This window comes from Pseudonaja textilis, chromosome 1 (assembly GCF_049901715.1).
Source record: "Pseudonaja textilis isolate UNSWEBS1 chromosome 1, rPseTex1.2, whole genome shotgun sequence".
Taxonomy (NCBI): Eukaryota; Metazoa; Chordata; class Lepidosauria; order Squamata; family Elapidae; genus Pseudonaja; species Pseudonaja textilis.
This window is the reverse complement of record NC_141990.1, coordinates 292888327-292907011: the sequence shown is the minus strand read 5'-3', so window position 1 is coordinate 292907011 and position 18685 is coordinate 292888327. Positions and strand designations below refer to the sequence as shown.

The window sequence follows — 18685 nt, the reverse complement described above, 5'->3', positions numbered from 1 at the left end:
ACAAATGGTCAAATGCCTAAAAGTAAGGGTAGTTCTTTTTTTTTTTGTCTTATCAAGATTCTCAGTTACTCATTAGGTATGCTTTCTACAATCAAAGCTGCTTGCTTAATAGCATATTACAATTACCTCCTCAAGTATCTGATCAAATAATAAAACAACTGTGTATGTTCAAGGTGTTTCTCTTGGGCATTGCACTTTCTCCTCTTTTTGTTGTAAAAGTTAACTTTCATATATAATTTGATGGAATATAATCAAGGTTACATTGTTTTATTTCCCCCCAATATTAGACTAGTAGTTGAGGATGGTTTTATGTGAACTTCAGAACTAATTATCATTGTGGCTGTAAAAAAATCATAAAAAGATGATAACATAGAATCACAAAGAAGGCAGGACTGTCACATAGTCATACAAAATTTTAAAGGAAAAGACATTGCCAGATGTATGTATGTATGCATGTGTCAAATTTAGAAACTGCACCTCCCTCACAGAGTGAGTCTCTAAAAGCATGTCTTTATTGTCAATATATAAGCTTTGACTATATAAATGTAGAAATCCACAACCAATAAGCCTATTGATCATCCAGCTGTTGCCTTTTGTTCATCAGCTCAGATATAAACAATTCTTTGTATTACTTGCACTTTTTCAGTACAATTAATGACCAAGAAAGGCTATTTTTTGTTGACACTTGCATGCAAGAAGCAACAACAATGTGCTTCTCCTTTTAAAATTACAAGATGTAGAGAAATCTAAAGTTATGCTTTGCAACTGCCCACCTAGTTCCTCTGTAGCTGAAATATTTCCTGTTTTTATGCTGCTAAAACTTTACTGCAAAATCTCAGGATTTTTAAAAGTATATTGACTTGTGCTGCATTTATTGTGGTTCGCCAGCAGCAGGTGCGGACGGCTGAGGACCTGGAGAGTGAGGACTTGGATGAGGGGCCTGCATGTGACTCAGAGATAGGGCCAGCACTATCAGAGGGTGGAGTGCTGCCTTTGGAGCTTGTGGAGGCTGACAGCAATGATGCAGAGGAGCCTGAGGAGCCTGTGCCCCGTGCACGTCTGCGCAGGGCTGCTCGAAGGAAAGAGCAGCTGCAGTAGCATGGGCAACTCGGGAGTAAGGCTGCAAGGTGATGGCCCCTCCCTTAAGGATAAAAGCCAGCCCTCAGAGGTGGGATTCTTTGCAGGAAGCAAAGAAATTCTTGCACTTCAAGTCTTCTGGAAGTTCAGACTATCCTGGTTTGTGTTTGGAGACTTTTGGTTTTGATTATGGAAAAACTTGAAAACTCTAAAATGGGGGCAGATACCTTTTCACAGAATGCTATCTCTGTATTTTCAGCCTACTCGGCAGTTGAATAATTAGTGTGGGCTCTACTGATTGTACAGGTAGCAATAAATATTCCTGTTTCTTAATTAAGCGCTTTTCCAGTTAAGTTAGGAAACTATCGATGGAGCCCAAAAGTATAGCCCTCTCTCTATTGCTGTTCTAATCCCTATGCTATATAGAAGAAAAGAAACTGGTTCTTTGTTTTCACTTAGTATCTATTCATTAGCCTTTTCCATATGTTTCCTCTTAATATTCAGTTTACTAGCATGAGTCTATTAGTGACTTTTGCAGTGCCTATCTAAAGATGGGGTGCTTATTCTTGTAATGTTGGAAATGATGTTAGAAAAATATACATCATTACAGCAAAACAACTTGGAATTATATGAGATATTTTAATTTAATTTCAAATATTCTATTTTTTTCTTCAAAGCCTTAAGGCAGCTTACCTAGGAATCTTTCATTATTTTATCCAGTAACAATCCAATTAGATAGATTGGACTAAGAGAGTGTGACTGGCTCATTGTTACCTAGTGAGTTGCCATGACTGAGGATGGATTTGAATTTACTTTCATTATTTTGAAATGGTAGGTCTTCGCAGTCCTGGCCCAAAACTTTAATTACTATAACAAAATAAGATATTAACTGCCCCGGAAGCATGAACAGAAATTTACATAGGAACATTATAACATTTTCACAAAACCAGACACTTGCCTGATGGTCTCTTCTAATATCGTGACTTTAATGCCTTGGGGCTAAGCTTTAATAGAAGGCTAATAGGATTAGGGCCCTCTACATCAGAGGTGGTATTCAGCAGGTTCTGACCAGTTCTAGAGAACCGGTAGTGGAAATTTTGAGTAGTTCAGAGAACCCGCAAAATACCACTTCTGACTGGAGATTTTACAGTATCCTTCCCCTGCCACGCCCACCAAGCCACGCCCACAAAACCAGTAGTAAAAGAAATTAAATCCCACCACTGCTCTACATCATAGGGAGAAGCTGTTCCATAGATCAGGAACTGTGACAGAGAAGGCATGCCTCCGTGGTCCTACAAGATGGTACTATTTAATAGAACCAGGAACATGACCTTCTTGTGGGATGTCGTAAATGGCCATAATTCTTAGAAACAGATGGTCCTGCAAGTAATCTGGTCCTGTGCCGTTCAGGGCGTTAAAACCATAACCAACATTTCATACATTATGTCAGAATGTATGCAGAACAGTGGATGATGAGAATAAAAGCTCCATGAGCTAAATTGCAGAAGGATGGGATAAATAAAAGTGACACATTCCTTCATGTTGTATTAACATGGTCTTTTTTTTCCAATCTGAATAAAATATGCGCTCAACCACATGGTTTCTTGAAAAACTACTGTGAAGGAGAATTTTATCTTCTTCCAGCTGTCAACTTATGGATGTATATGAGTAAGCAAGGAATGCTGCCTTGATTCTTATTTCCTGGTTCTATGAGAATTCTTCACCAATTAATTTAAACTAGTATTCATTGGTACTGGTTTGTACCAAACTTATATCTTATGAGCATTTTCTTAAATGTTCTCATTAATTTAAATTTTTCTTCCTAGTAATAGGTTGGCCACGTAGAGTTCTGTAATGAATTTAAAGTGGAAGTGGTTTCATCTCTTTTGATGATCAGAAGAGGGCTTTTTTTATTTAGAAAGAAAAATACCCCATCCAAATAGGAATCTGGCTTTTGTGTTTTTTATTGTATCTGGATACAAAAGGTTTCAGTATATTTTTGTTCCCAAACCTTTGGCTAGTGACAAAGACGGACAGCCAATTAGTGAGCTTACTGAATGAAGTTTTGTAATAAAACAAGCTCTCTTTCTAATGGTCCTAATTTTCAAGAAAAAATTTTGGTGTCAAGTTGACAACTGGAGAAGCAGAATTGTTGAGAAATTCTGTAGTGCAATGATTGATGTCCATATTAGATGCCAGTGTGGTATAATCCAACCTTGGCATAGGATTGGTGATGAAAAGCAGTCTTGAGTGAAAATCTTTTAGAAGACCCTTTAAACAGTTGGATTATAGCTCCCATATCCCTCCAGACAGCACAATGAGCATGAAAAGTGTTGGAAATAGTAGTCTTAATAGAAATTTGGAGATTTATATAAAAAAAATGGGTGGCTTGAGGAAGGTTTCCTTCTGTTCTGTATTTTGGAGAAACTTTCACATGCCCCTGGTGGGTGGGTGGAGAGAGAGAGAGAGAGAGAGAGAGAGAGAGAGGGAGAGATAGATAGGTATGTGTATGTATGTATATCTATCTATCTATCTATCTATCTATCTATCTATCTATCTATCTATCTATCTATCACTCCTTAGGGATATCAATGTGAGGCAAAGTATCCTACATTTTTACAAATAATAATTTTGCATAGTATAAAACTGGACAATATGTGTGATGACAACAAAAAGGAATAATGGCAAAGGAAGATATTTTATGAAAATAAATGTGAAAATCCCAGACAGTGCTTTTAAGTGGACACAAATATAAATGTGTTCATGTAAATCCATTTTAGTTGCCAAAGTTGTACAGTAATTGACGTATTGGAACAGAACTGGAGAAACTCAATTTCAGATCTAACTTTTGCCTGGGAAACCACTCTTGATGTGGGTTCTTTCTCTTTCTCTCAGGTAACCTATCTCAAAAAGCTGTTGTTGTGGGGATAAAGTGGAGATCATCTTGATCTCCACTTTATCTGCCTTGATCTATTGAAAGAAAGGCAGGATCTAAAGGTAACAAAAATAAATAAATAAATGTCTCGGGTTTTCCATAAGAAAGCTGAAATCTGCTTCTGTAAAATCTTCCAAGATTTCTAAGACTTATTACTTGAAATGATGATTGCTGTGGTAATTCTGAAAGTAGAAATTCGTTTTCTAAAGTGTGTTCAGAATATTTTTTGGGGTTTCCATGTTTCTTCATGCTTCATTTTATTTGGATTGTTAATATGTGGAATAAGATTTAGATTCTTAAAGGCTTGCCAAAAGCAGAATATTTTTTCTAATTTTAAAACTGGGAATAATCTAAAAATAACCGACAGGAAGATTTAGTTTGTTTTCAACAAATATTTACATGCTATAATATTGCCAAGGCAATATCAAATGAAAGTTTAAGAGAAAAATAAATACATCAAAGTAATAAAAATATTTAAGATTTAAAAACATGCTAATTGTTTTAATAAACTTAATAAGAAATATATTTCTTATCTCCTGTTGCAAAAGAGCCTGGATGGAATTACTAGGTAGAGATGTATTACTGGGTATCATCATTATATTAATGATATTTGACAGTGTATTAAGGGTTTAGCTCCACCCAGTGCTTTCATGAAGTTGTTAAATAAGAATAGCAGAGAGAGTAGAGTCCTGTGGGACCCCAAAGTGCAGTGGTTTATGGCCATGTCTCTCTCCCCAGAAATACAGGTGTTAAATGTATCTGTGTTGCAGCTTTCAGGAGATGCCCTATTAAAAGTCAGATCATAAGGTGAAACGGGAACTGTAGAAAGCTTGACCTAAGCAATGTAAGGTTTTGTACTGTATAATGAACGCTTTAAATTGGGTGTGGCATGCGGCTTGCAACCAAGCTACCATACAAAATACATCGACTGAGACACCAAATAAATCTTATATCTGATAGCAAGCTATATACACTATGCTGTAATTGGGACCGATTTATATTAAATTTCTCTCCCAATCTTTTTCTATTGTTTCAATTTGTATTGAATTGATTTAATAATTTGAAACAATAGTAAAATCACCAAAACTTTTGAAAGAGCCAATATAATTCTGTAGGATCATCTTCTAGTTTCTAATGTCCTCTGCATTGTTTTGACGCCTGATTTGTTACCATATCCAATTCGGTGCCAGTTTTGAAACCTGAAAAATGTACACTTTTGTTTCTTTTACCTAATATTTAGCTCTTCTTGACAAATTCTTTCATATACTTTCAGCTGAACAATGCTTCTTGAAAATTCAGTTTCACTTCCGGTTTGTCAGCTTCGGTGACAGCAGGGATTCGCGTTTCTCCGCGATCCCTGCTGTGCTAGCCGCCTTGGTGCCTCTGATCCTGATGGATTTGGAGGCTAAGGCTGCCCTGTTGGGGCAGCTGAAGAAAGGGGGGATCCGGACAGAGGTTGAGGGGTATCACAAACCCCCTCCCCAGCCGGCAATAACCCCCTTCTCTCAAGACGGTGGAGCGGTGGTCTTAATGGCCACCATGAAGAAGCCGGCAACTGGATAAAGAATGTGCAGGAGGAAGAAGGAGTTTTAAAACGAAAGTTTTTTCTTGGTCGAACTGGGACCTTAAGGACATATTCAACACCTGGGAAAGTATTGGTTTTTTTCTGGACGCTACAATGTTCCCGATTGATGTTTTCAGCGGCGAAGAAAAGTGATGAAAAGGGAAAGTTACTCTCCCTCCCTTATGGAATTAACAAATGGACAAGGAAATCCTGCTTTTTAATAGAAGGTAAAACCTAAACTCCTTTGTTATAAGTGGGAAGGGAGAGGCTTGGAAAAAAAAATTTATTCTAAGACTTTGCTGGAGGAGATGCCTTGAAGATAAAGAGAATAGAAATTAATTGTAAAAAAGATTTAAAGCACAGGCTGGACGTTTTTTTCTTTCCCTAATTTGACTTCACCCCTGGAAGAGAAATTGTAAAAAGAAGAAGTTTGTACTCTGCCTGGACTGTTTGATAACTTCGGGATTTTGGGACTTTTGGGAACTGTTTTAAGTTTGGAAATAACTGATTGGCTTAATAATAAGAAGAGGACATAGAAAAAGAAGAAGAAACAGTTTAAAATGGCTCTATCTCTTGATGAACTTAAAAAACAATATTTAAAAATAAGGAAAGAAGGCAAAGATGTTATGGGAGAAGCCCTTTGTTTCCTAGATATGGCGCTTGTCATGTGTCAGCAAATTAAACAACAGCTGGAAGAAGCCGAGGAAGAAGAAGCCATTTTTAATGAACTAAATGGTGTGACTAAGAAAGAAAGGAGAAAGAGAGGAGCGAAAAGGAAGGACTTAAGAAATAAAAAAATATTTATGAAAGAGAAAAATAAGATGCAAAAATAACAGAATGCTAGAAAGCAAAAGGAAAGAGGAATGCAACAGAAAGGGGAAACCAAGAAGCCAGAGGTCTGGAGAGGAGAGGGTAAAAAGTTTAGGCGGGCTAAGAAGGAAAGGGAAAAGGGGGGAAAAAGTTACAAAGGTATAAAACAAGATGGAGAAAAGAAAATTTTTTTTAGGGATAATGGGTAATGTATGGGTTTTTTTTTCTTAAAGAAAATTCAGTTTCAATAATTATTTTGAATATGCAAGTTTACCACTCCTGCTAGAAATGAGCGAATGACTAAATTAGCTCTGTGCATCTGTGCTTTATTATGTCACATTTCTGTCATCTATTCTTTTACCAAAAAAAGATTTAACTTTTTTCAATCCCAGCAGGTTTTATTCTCTGCACTTGCTTAGTTAAATTTCTGTATTCAACATATATTCAAATAATCACTGGAAAAGTTTGTCCCATGTTTGAGCAAGGTCATTTTTCACAAAAGCATGGCTATAAAATTGGGGTATCTGAATATTGTAGAGAGATTAGCATAACTAGTCCATGTGGCTTCTGGAATAAGATTAAGTGTAATTTTGTAGTTATAAAAAGTAATAATTCAAGCAATTAAAATATTGCTGGCTAACAAGCCTTGATTTGAAAATGGAAATATAGTACTACTATTTCTTAAAATGAGAAAAATAGAATATACATTTCCTTATGAACATGTTAATAGCAATATTATGTTTATACATGGACTACATACCGTAGAATAAGTTCACGTGTTACATTAAGTTAGGGTGCTCAGCTGAATTGCCCTTTTCAGTAACCTTTCTAATCACAAGAAGAGGTATATAAGCCACTTATTTTTCCTCCCTCCCTTTGGTTGCAATCCATTTTAACTTACAGCTGAGCTTATTCTAAACTTGGAATGGGGGAGAGATAGAAAAAAATTTGACTGAACAAAGCTGATAAGGAAATATATTAAAGTATTATAATAAATGATTTACTCCAATTCATAGTTTGTTTCTCTGCTTTTAGATGACTATATTTATTGCATCTCTCCCTTCTTTCTCTAGTACTTCTACTGCAGACTTTCAAATGCACTTGAACAGATGTAAATCTGAATCTTTTTCTGTTAAAGGACATAGGTGCATTTGTTGAAGGACCTGACATTCATGGTTTTGAGGCTTGAAATAGTTAAAAATTATTGTGAAGTTGCAAGCCTTAAAAGATCAAGTGGACCATTAAACCTTAGTTGGGGCAGTTCTTTCATAATTGACCATTGAGGAATTGAAAAAAAAATGAGAATATACTCGTGTGTGAAAGCCTATCAAGTTTTTCATAAAATATCAAATTCAAATGTCTACTTTTTCTGAAGTATAGATATTGATATATACGCGTGCACTTTGTTACATACCCAGTCTTTGAATATATAATAGGCTTTTCAAAGCTCTTTTAGCTGCCCCCTAAATATATTCATAGTTTAATAAGAATTACAATCACCCTGTTTTGTAATTTTACAAAAAATACAAAAATTTGTAATTTTGTAAAGTCACAACAATTTGTATTTTTTTCAAGGCCCAATAGGATTTCAGCTTTCAAAATCCTCGCCCTTTGGATCAGTGACTGTCTTTGAATCCATTCTTCCTCATAGAGTGGTTGATAGAATAAAAGGAATTGGTGGGAGAACAATTACTTACCGGTATATAATCTTGATTTTCATACAAAAGCCAGGAAAATATAAATGTATTATAAATAACTAGATAAGATTTGACAGAAATAAACCAATTGTGTTATATATTGTTGTGGAGGGTTGTTTTTAGTAAACTTTGTTAAATTGAAATCTCAAACCACAAATAAATGAAAAGTTTTCTGACTTAGTAACCCTGAGAGAATAATCCCTACATATTACAGTTGCCTCAGAAACACTGCATATAGACTTTGGACAGGGTCAGTGAAGGCTAGCTCTGTACATTCTGTTCAGAAGAAGTCGAGTCCAATGCCAGAAGCACTGAAATCAGTGGCAAAGCATTAAACTGTACAACTTATGGAATTATGTTGTGCCATAAATCTTTGTTGAAGAATACGGAATGTACAAATGCAATTAATAAGGTAATATTACAAAACCCAAATCCTCAGATATTAAACTTTAATTCTAATCTATACAGTGGGATATTAACCATATTTGATTTTGGAAATATGGAAGACAATTTAAACTGTTATATGTAAAATATTTTGTTGCAGTCTACAGAATAACAATGAGATTTAAAAAAATAGTAATATGTAACACTTTACACAGTATGCGATTTATACTTTAGTAATCCATACAACCAATTAAGAAAGATTGGGTTGATTGTAATTGAGATCATACCATCATAGAGACAAAAAGTAAAAAATAATTCCAACAGTGTAGGGAAAATGTATTTTATTTCCAAAGTTAAAATGTTTACTTATAAACTTCAGAAAAGCAACTGTGGTACAATTGTAGAAGAATAATGGTTGAAGACGGAAAAATTAAATCAGATCATTTTGTGGAGAAAGTACAGCAGAGATTTTGGTACTACTTAATTCTCTGTAAAATGGTAAAGATGTGTTCAAGTCAAATTGGACTCCTGATAATTTCATGGATACATCCATGCAATTTTGTGAGAATAGTATGGCAATTTAAAAAAATCCTGCAGTCTTGCCTAAAGCCCAACAATTTTCTGATGGTCTCACCTGCAGGCCTAATCCACTTTCATTTCTGAGCTGATATAAGCTTAACTCTGTGCTATTATCTGCTGAATCCAATTGCATGAGTAACTTTAGTATGTGATTGTAATAAAAAATTCTATTAATCTAGTCTAGTCTTATCTAGAATCTATTTTGTTTCTAAAATCCACCATATTCTCTGTCACTGTTCAATTCTACCATTGGCTTTCTCAGATTAAAATTCCCACATCTTGATTTCTTTTTCTTCTTGCTGATTATGGAATCAGAATATATAAGCAATACTCAGAATTTGTGGCAAAAATTAATGTTTTAGTGTTACTATCTCAAATATACACATTATTTGAAGGGAAATACTGCAAGGAGCAGGTAACAAGAGAACTGGAATTCCATTTCCAGCCAGAAAATGACACTGTTTTGTGGTTGTGGTCAGTCTATAAGAAATATGCACTAAGAAGGAGCTATTTCTGTTAGAAAAGCTTTATTTTGTTGACATAGACTTTATGCCAGCATACAAAGAAAACATGGAAAGACTCCAAATTCAGTTCAGTTTAGAAATATTTACTTTTTTACAGTTACAAATTGTTCTCAGAACATGGAAATATTCTTGCAAACATTATAATCTGTCTAATAATTGGCTGACATTGTTGGTTCCTGCTATTAGAAATTATGATCTAGGCAAGGTATTTCATATTTAGAAGCCATTGTACACCACATGGAACAAATCTCTTCCTTATCTAAGCACTGACAGCAAGTATTTTCTCATGCTAAGAAAAATTGATCTCACAAGATACTCAGTGGTGGGATACAATTTTTTTTTACTACCGGTTCTGTGGGCGCAGCTAGGTGGGCGTGGTTAGGTGGGCATGGCCATGTGATTGGGTGGGTGTGGCCTTTTTTTGCAGCACCCCGCACCCCATTTTTTGGGCCTTCCTGGCCTCGGGAGCCTCCAGAGGAGGAGTTTTTGCTCCCAAAGGCTCCCCTGGGGCTCAGGAAGGAAAAATCAGAGCATAGGAGGAGCACGCGGTACCCCTCCACGCTCCATTTTGCGGCCTTCCTGGCCTCGGGAGCCTCTAGGGGAGACGTTTTTGCTCCCAGAAGGCTCCCCTGGGGTTCAGGAAGAAAAAAATGGAGCATAGGAAGGGCATGCAGCGCCTCTTCACACTCCATTTTGGAACCTTCCTAGACTTGGGAGCCTCCTGGGCAAAGCAGTAAGAATCAAGGGGGGGGGGGGCAAGAAATACCTTAAGGAGTGACTGGGTGGGTGAGCACTGGGCGGACAGGGTGAGTGAGCATCGGGAATCGGGTGGGCAGGGCAAGCGAGCAAGCAAGAAAGGATTGGGGCATGGCCAGCCAGAAGATAGTACTGGTTTGGCGACCCACGCCAAATTCTTGCTACTGGTTTGCCAGAACCAGTGCAAACTGGCTGAATGCCACTACTGTTTATGCTTCTTCATTTTTGATACAATTTCTGAAATGAATAGTTCTTAGCAAGGTAGGGATTTTTTTGTATTGTGATAGTCATATCATAAAAGGCAGAATACGAAGCCATATTGGCATGGACAAAAAGCATACTTCTAGACCAAATATACATGAGTAGCAAAATCAGTAAAATCATATTTCAACGTATGTATTCATTTGTTTTTCATACAGCCTATTCATTTGAGGCCTAGTAAGAAGGAATGCTTGTTCTCACAACTCATGTCATTTCATTTAATATACTTGTGTAAGGGAATGGTTATTTAACATGACTGTTACTCTCCTACGTTAAAGATTCTGTTACTATGCTACTCTAAAGTAGCCTTCCTGGAGCATCTGCAGTGTCTGTTTCTTGTATTTGTCCTACATTGAAGGGCTGAGAAGATGTGCAATTGAATGGAAAGGGAAGGTGAGGGGGGAGATAAAATGTGCAGGGTTTTTTTTAAAACAAATTTCATGTGTTACCTTAGGTTTGGTGATCTCAGCTTATTATTCGTTACTGACTTTTCAAATAAATAAAAAAACTAATTTAGAAATAGAGTTAATATGGAACGAAACATCCTTTTGGCATTTTCTCCAGCTATTGCAAAATTCTTTCTCACATCATTAAAAAAAACCTTACAACTTAAACCATTTACAGCAAGAAGAGAGTAAGACAAAGAAATAGTTAGATATGAGAGATAGTATAGAAGACAATGAAGTTGTCACATGTGGGAGTTTCTCCATTTTAAGCTGGCCAGCCTTGTCTAGGATTGGAAGTTAACAGTGTCAGTCCTGGTCAGTACGGTACCTAGATGGAAAACTGCTTGAGAATTCCAAGGATATGGACTAGGCCATGGGTATCAAACTCGATCGTGTCATGTGATGTCACATGACAATATCATGATGTGTTTTGGCTTTGGGGAGCCGGGTTGGCATGGGCTGCACATGATGCGGGCCACCAGTTTGACACTCCTGGATTAGGACATGACAAAACACTTCTATACTGTTGCAAAAAACAGATCTATCCACTAGGAGTTAAGCTTGATTCAAAGGAAACGTTTATAAAGCATAGCAGAGTCTTACAAAACCTTTTTAAAAAATCGGTGATTTATATTAGTCCGGAAATCTGCAAATATGCTTTGTCTACTTCCCATTGATCTGAAATACAGTTCTAGCCATCCTTCGAACATAAATTGACTAGATTTCTTGTTCTAATGAAAGGAATCCTGCAGGGCAACTGCATATGTACAATAAGCTCCTTCTTCAGATTAATGCCAGTTATGTATTATCTATCTATCAATGTGGTAGACATAACAGGCAGACATTGTTTTCATTATTAAATGTTTGCTGGCATAGTTGGAAGATATCAGGCAAAAATAGTTATCTTTCAGTGGGACTATAATTTAGAATCTATGCAGTAGACTCTAAGGTCCATGATTTCATGCTTTTTAAACGGCTGCTAAAGAGGCAGGGGAGAGGATCAATATAAAACTCTAGCAAGATAGTCTTCCAGAGGACTAATTCTACAACAGAGAAAGCCTACTTTCTGGGGCTCTATTAGATGCCATTGCTTCATTGACAGGACCCAGAGTGAGCTAACTATATCATACTGTATAGGACAAGCAGAAATGATAGGAGACAAATGGACCTTCAAGGACTTAAGCTTACAGTCATATGGTGTTTTAATGGACAATGAGCAAGTACAGGTAGTCCTCGACTTATGACCACAATTGAGCCCAAAATTACTGTTGTTAGGTGAGATATTTGTTAAGTGAGTTTTGCCCCATTTTATGACATTTCTTGACATAGTTGTTAAGTGAATCATTACAGTTGATAAGTTAGTAACACAGTTGTTAAGTGAATCTGGCTTCCCCATTGACTTTGCTTGTCAACAGATTGCAAAAAGTGATCACATGACCTTGGGACACAGCAAAGGTCATCAGTATGAACCAGTTGCCAAGCATCTGAATTTTGATCACATAATCATGGGGATGCTACAAAGGTCGTAAGTGTGAAAAAGTCATAAGTCACTTTTTTCACTATTGTTAACTCTGAATGGTCACTAAATGAATTGTTGTAAATTGAGGACTACCTATAAAACAATCATAATAACAATCATAATAATAATTGCCCAGCGACCCTCTTTAAGGTGAGTTGTATCTTCCTAGGGAAGGAACAGATTGAGGTCCACCTGAAGGGGCGTGCTGAGGAATTTGTGGATTTTCTGGAAGACAAAATCGCCCAACTTCATTCCCAGTTAGATGCCGGCGTGGTTGCTGGTCCATTGGAACCTCCTGAGGCAGGTTCATGCCGTGCTATCTGGGAACCGTTTGACCCTGTTGCTTCTGAGGAAGCGGAGAGGATCCTAGGGAGTATGCCTGCAAGCATCTGTGTTTTAGACCCATGACCCTCCTGGCTTGTGAAAGGAGGTGACAGGCAGGTTGACTCCGGTGGTGATTAATGCTTCTCTACAGGAGGAGATGGTGCCCCAGCCACTTTAAGGAGACTGTGGTCTGCCCTCTTCTTAAGAAACCATCACTGGACTCCACCTGGTTGGATAATTTCCGACCTGTCTCCAGTCTTCCCTTTTTGGGAAAGGTTGTTGAGAAGGTGGTCATGCAGCAGCTCCAGAGGTTTCTGGATGAAATGGATTATCTTGACCACTACCAGTCAGGATTCAGGCCTGGATTTGGGACAGAAACAGCATTGGTTGCACTTTTGGAGGATCTCTGGAGGGAGCGGGATGGGGGTAGTGCATCCCTCCTTGCTCTACTTGACCTCTCAACGGCTTTTGATACCACTGACCATGGGATTCTTCTGGGGTGGCTTCGGGAGATGGGAGTGGGAGGCCTTGTGCTGTCTTGGTTCACGACCTTCTTCTGCAGCTGCTCTCAGTCAGTGTTGATAGGAGGGGAGAGATCCAGCCCTCGCCCACTGCTTTATGGGGTTCTGCAGGGCTTGGTATTCTCTCTGCTCTTGTTCAACATTTATATGAAGCTGCTGGGTGAGATTATCCATCAACATGGACTGAGGTATCACCAATATGCTGATGATCCTCAGCTGTATGTCTCGGCCCGTGGTGAGTTAAGTGTTGTTGTGTCCTCCCTCTCGCAGTGTCTGGAGGCTGTTAGGGGCTGAATGGGGAGCAATGCATTGAAACTAAACCGTTGTAAGATCGAATGGCTCTGGGTTTAGGGTTCGTTGGCTCAGGGAGAATTGCCACCTTTGGTCTTGGATGGGGTGGCACTACTCCAAACAGACCCTGTGCATAATCTAGGGGTTTTCCTGGACTCACAACTCCTGCTTAAAGAGCAGGTGTTGGTCGTGGCCACATGGGCCTTTGCGCAACTGCGGGTTGTGCACCAGTTATGCCCTTTCCTGGACCAACAGTCCCTACTCACAGTCACTCATGCCCTGGTCACTTCTTGTCTTGATTATTGCAATACACTCTACATGGGACTGCCCTTGAAGAGCACCCAGAAGCTCCAGTTGGTGCAAAATGCAGCAGCCCGCATGGTTTTGTGCAGACCCCAGTATGTACATGTGTCACCTCTCCTGTAGGAGCTGCATTGGTTGCTGATTTGCTTCCAGGTGCAGTTCAGGGTGCTGGTTGTCACCTTTAAAGTCCTTCATGGCTTGGGACTGGGTTATCTGAGGGAATGTCTCTTGCCGGTCACATCTACCTGACCCATTAGAGCAGGAAGTCAGGGAATGTTGCAGGTCCATCCCTGAGGGAGATACACCTGGTGGGACCTAGAAGAAGGGCCTTCTCCATGGTGGCTCCCTCTCTCTGGAACATCATTCCCCCAGAGATTAGAATGGCCCCACTCTAGCATTCCTTCGGAAGGCACTGAAGACCTGGTTTTGCCAGGGGCCTGAGGAACCAGAGCGGGGTGCAGCCTATCAAATGCCTAGTGTGATCTGCTGTTGATGGGGCAGGGGGTAGGTGTGGGGGTGTTTTTTTCCCCAGATTTTTTTCTATTGTACTTTATTAATTTATTTGATTCTTTGTTAGTTTTTATTGGTTTTTATTTTTATTTTTTGTTTTAAATATGGTTTTACATTGTGTAAGCCACCTCGAGTCACCATGGGCGAATAGGCGGCAATATAAAATAAATAAAATCAACCGAGGAGATAGGCCATCATCAAGAATTAATCCGTCAAACAGATGAAATCAGCAAAATTTTATTTACTTCAGAGGGAAGTCTGATAGGTACTCATTTTACTTATAAATCTTAAAATATAGGAGATCATATGTAAAAGGAAGGTTTGATGTATTCCTATCTATAGTGTTACCAGCCTAGTTTGGGTTAGGATTTATCAGCTCCTCTGAATCAGGATCAATCTTGAACATTAAGCAATCCTTATACTATACCTTTTATAACAAGTCCCATGCTAAGTATATTTATACATCTTTCCCCGCAATTCCCAGATCACTTGGAGCAATTCTACACCTTTTTATTCCTGTCAAATGAGAAACATTACACATAATGTGGCAAAATTTTCTGTGATCTCATGTAAAGTAAATGTATTGTATGCTAACTATAAAAATAAGATAGGCAAGACAGGACTTGGGAAAACCATTCTGTCAATTTAGATCAAATGCTTTCCAAAATCCTTTAAAAAACTAGTTAAGGGACTATTGAGTAAGAAAATCAGGAGAAAAAATCTATAAATAATGGAACATGAACCTATATGTAGAGTTTAACTTTAGCTTCACTCTTGTCCAAAAAGACTAATCTTGCTGAGTCATGTCCATAAGCCTTCTGGTGAGTAAACCAATTCCTGAATAAAGGATTAAGTGTCCAAGTTTTCAGCTATGACTGGTGAGAAACCTATATCTAGCCAAGCAGAATTAGAGGCAGTTGGATGCAAGCAGTGCATTTATGACACATTCACATTTACTGTAAGGCTTAGCTTGATATCCAAATGAAGTATTTTGTAGTTCATATAGCTAAAGTAAATGTGAATACAAGCTTGGTTTATTTTATTTTGAAATTAATTTTTATTAACTGCCTTGAATACTCACTGTTTGTAACTATTTCAGAAAATTTCAGCATGAAATATAGATAGTGGAAATAACAGAAGCTAGGCTTTGCACACACAACATTTCAAGTTCAGCATTCAGGACCACAACTGAAAAGTTTTGAAGTGTTTACAGTGTGACAAAATACTCTGTGCTGCAGGGTCTACAACTTGTTGTCTGAGTCACCCTCATAACCCAGCTTAGATTCCAGATAATGATATCCTACAATTCCCATCCTTGCCTGACAACAGCTTTGCTTATAAAGTAACTCATGGTTGTAGGTGAACGTTCCATATAGAAGTCATTGTTATATAGTATGAACAACGCGCACGCATGCACACGTACACACACACACACCATAAATAAGTTAATACAAGCCAAAGGCTACAATCAAAAATGGGGAAGGTGAGACCAAGTGGGAGGGAGGTGGAAAATATTCTTAATTAAGTTATTGGGCAATAAGGAAATATTGGAAGGGCAGATTTAGTACTTTATAGAATAATCCTCTTTTTTTCTTTCATCATCACATTTTTCTCAGCTCGACCTTACCAAACGAATAGAAGATCAGGGCCCATTAGATGTGATCATACATAAACTGACAGATGTCCTAATTGAAGCTGACCAAAATGACAGCCAGTCTTTGGAGTTGGTTCACAGGTTCCAGGTGAGTACTATTTGTTATATGCAATTATCAGCTGCACTTCTATTTCTCTGCAAACAATTCTTTTAGTTGAGAATTGCCTAAAAATATTTTATGTAAAGAAACAGAATATGGAACGTGTTCTAGATCTTAATGGTGAAGGAACTATCACAGCTGAATCTTTCTCACCTGACAAACCTCATGTTTAAAAATATATATTTTTATATATTAACCATAGATTAAAAACTCACCTCTCAAAAACAATGAAAAAATGTGACATGAATAAATAAAATAAACATGCAAAGAGGTGCAAATCACACATTAAAAACTACTGCATTCTTGTCTGAAGTATAATTTTGTATCCGGCAGCACCGTTGCATAGAGGACAAACAATTTTGTTCCAAGTTCCAGATGGGGCAAATGTATTCTATGCAAACAAAAATACATATTAAGTTCAACGAAAACATACTACCAAAAATCCATTTACCTCTGTAAGTTATAATAGTATGTTATTTATATCCCTGGTTTAATATCTGGCAACATGCATAATCTGAAGGACTTCTTAATGTAAGGAGAATAGAACAGAACAGAACAGAACAGAACAGAATCATAGAGTTGGAAGGCACCTTGGAAATTCTAGTCCAACTCAGGTAGAAAATCCTATACCATTTCAGACAAATAGTTGTCCAATTTCTTCTTAAAAACTTCCAGTGTTGAAGAATTCATAACTTCTGGAGGCAAGTTGTTCTACTGGTTAATTGTTCTGTCAGAAAATTTCTCTTAGTTCTAGATTGCTTCTCTCCTTGATTAGTTTCCATCCATTGCTTCTTGTCCTGCCCTCAGGCACTTTGGAGAATAGTTTGACTCCCTCTTTTTCGTGGCAGCTCCTGAGATATCGAAACACTGCTACCATGTCACTCCTAGTCCTTCTTTTCATTAAACTAGACATACCCAATTCTAGCAATTGTTCTTTATATGTGTTAGCCTCCAGTCCCCTAATCATTTTTGTTGCTCTTCTCTGCACTCTTTCTACAGTCTCAATATCTTTTTTACACCATCGTGACCAAAATTGGATGCAGTATTCCAAGTGTGGCCTTACCAAGTCATTATAAAGTGTTATTAATAGTAATAGCACTTAGACTTATATACCGCTTTATAGTGCTTTACAGCCCTCTCTAACAGAGTCATTGTATTGCCCCGACAATCTGGGCCCTCATTTAACCAACCTCAGAAGGATGGAAGGCTGAGTCAACCTTGAGCCTGATGGGATTTGAACTGCCAAATTATAGGCAGCTGGCTGCAGCAGAAGTAGCTTGCAGTACTGCACTCTAACCACTGTGCCACAGAGGCTCCATAATACTTCACGTGATCTTGATTCTATCCCTCTATTTATGCAGCTTAGAACTGTGTTAGCTTTTTTGGCAGCTGCAGCACACTGCTGGCTCATATTTAAATGATTGTCTACTAGGACTCCAAGATCCCTCTCAGTTACTACTGTTGAGTAAGATACCACCTATACTGTACCTGTGCATTTGGTTTCTCTTGCCTAAATGTAGAACCTTACTTTTTTCACCATTAAATTTCATTTTGTTAGATAGTGCCCAGTATTCAAGTCTGTCAAGTTCCTTCTGAATCGTGTTGGCTATTACTGACAGCTTGGTCTTGTCTGCAAATGTAATGAGTACCCCCAATTTTGTTTTGATGTCTGAAGAGACACAATGACAGGAGAGCCTTTTGTCAGTTCTGGTATGTACATCAACAGCCAAAATTGATCTTCGTTAATCTAGGCAGCTCAAAGATGTGACCACTTAGATGTTTAAGGAGTTAGAGATTCTTAGTGCATTATCAAACTGAATTTTACTTCAGTTGAATTGGTTATCAATTCAAATTGCATATGTTAGTCTTAAATCTCCAAAGAGTTTGGAACCTATTACCTTAATATCCACATTCATTTATATAACATTGCAGATACGTTAATTTCTTTTTTCAGGTCTGCTAATAACATCTATTACACAAGGAACAAAATTGACTTGATCCAGTATTTATGGAATTCAATTGCAGTTGATTTAACTCCTTATATAAGCCATTTTAAAAAGGTCTTCAATGCTTGTTGCTTCATTTCTTAAGGGTTTATATGACACGTGTGAGTCAGAATTTTTATCTTATAATTTCTGATATATCCAACATATCTTATCTCATTCTTCTTGTATGGACTTTAGTCCTTGGCTCAGAAACTTTAGGGTGATATTGTGAGAGCTCGGCTGTAAAACTGTCTTGAATAAATAAGATATAAAATGAATAGTTCTTCCCTTAAGACTAACAATAATAATCATGAAGTTATACTGTCTAAGCAAAAGAAAAATTAACTAGGCCAGGCAATTAAAAACATGGGTTACTTATCTTTAAAATGCAAAATGAATGTATGACTAGTTTCTTTTATTTCTTTTAAGAGGCACAGTTTGTACA

The 18685-nt window shown here is 37.6% G+C and overlaps 1 protein-coding gene and 1 pseudogene across 2 annotated transcripts in view; both read left to right on the top strand.

Annotated features, from left to right (window-relative positions):
- The window catches only part of ITPK1 (inositol-tetrakisphosphate 1-kinase), a 129485-nt gene that overhangs the window by 60441 nt on the left and 50359 nt on the right, over window positions 1-18685 (top strand). For both annotated transcript variants that reach the window (XM_026713311.2, XM_026713303.2), the window contains exon 3: window positions 16118-16243. In XM_026713311.2, the coding sequence (XP_026569096.1) occupies window positions 16118-16243 (126 nt within the window). The remainder of the gene's footprint in view (window positions 1-16117; window positions 16244-18685) is intronic.
- On the top strand, window positions 12182-14386 carry LOC148128253 (uncharacterized; annotated as a pseudogene).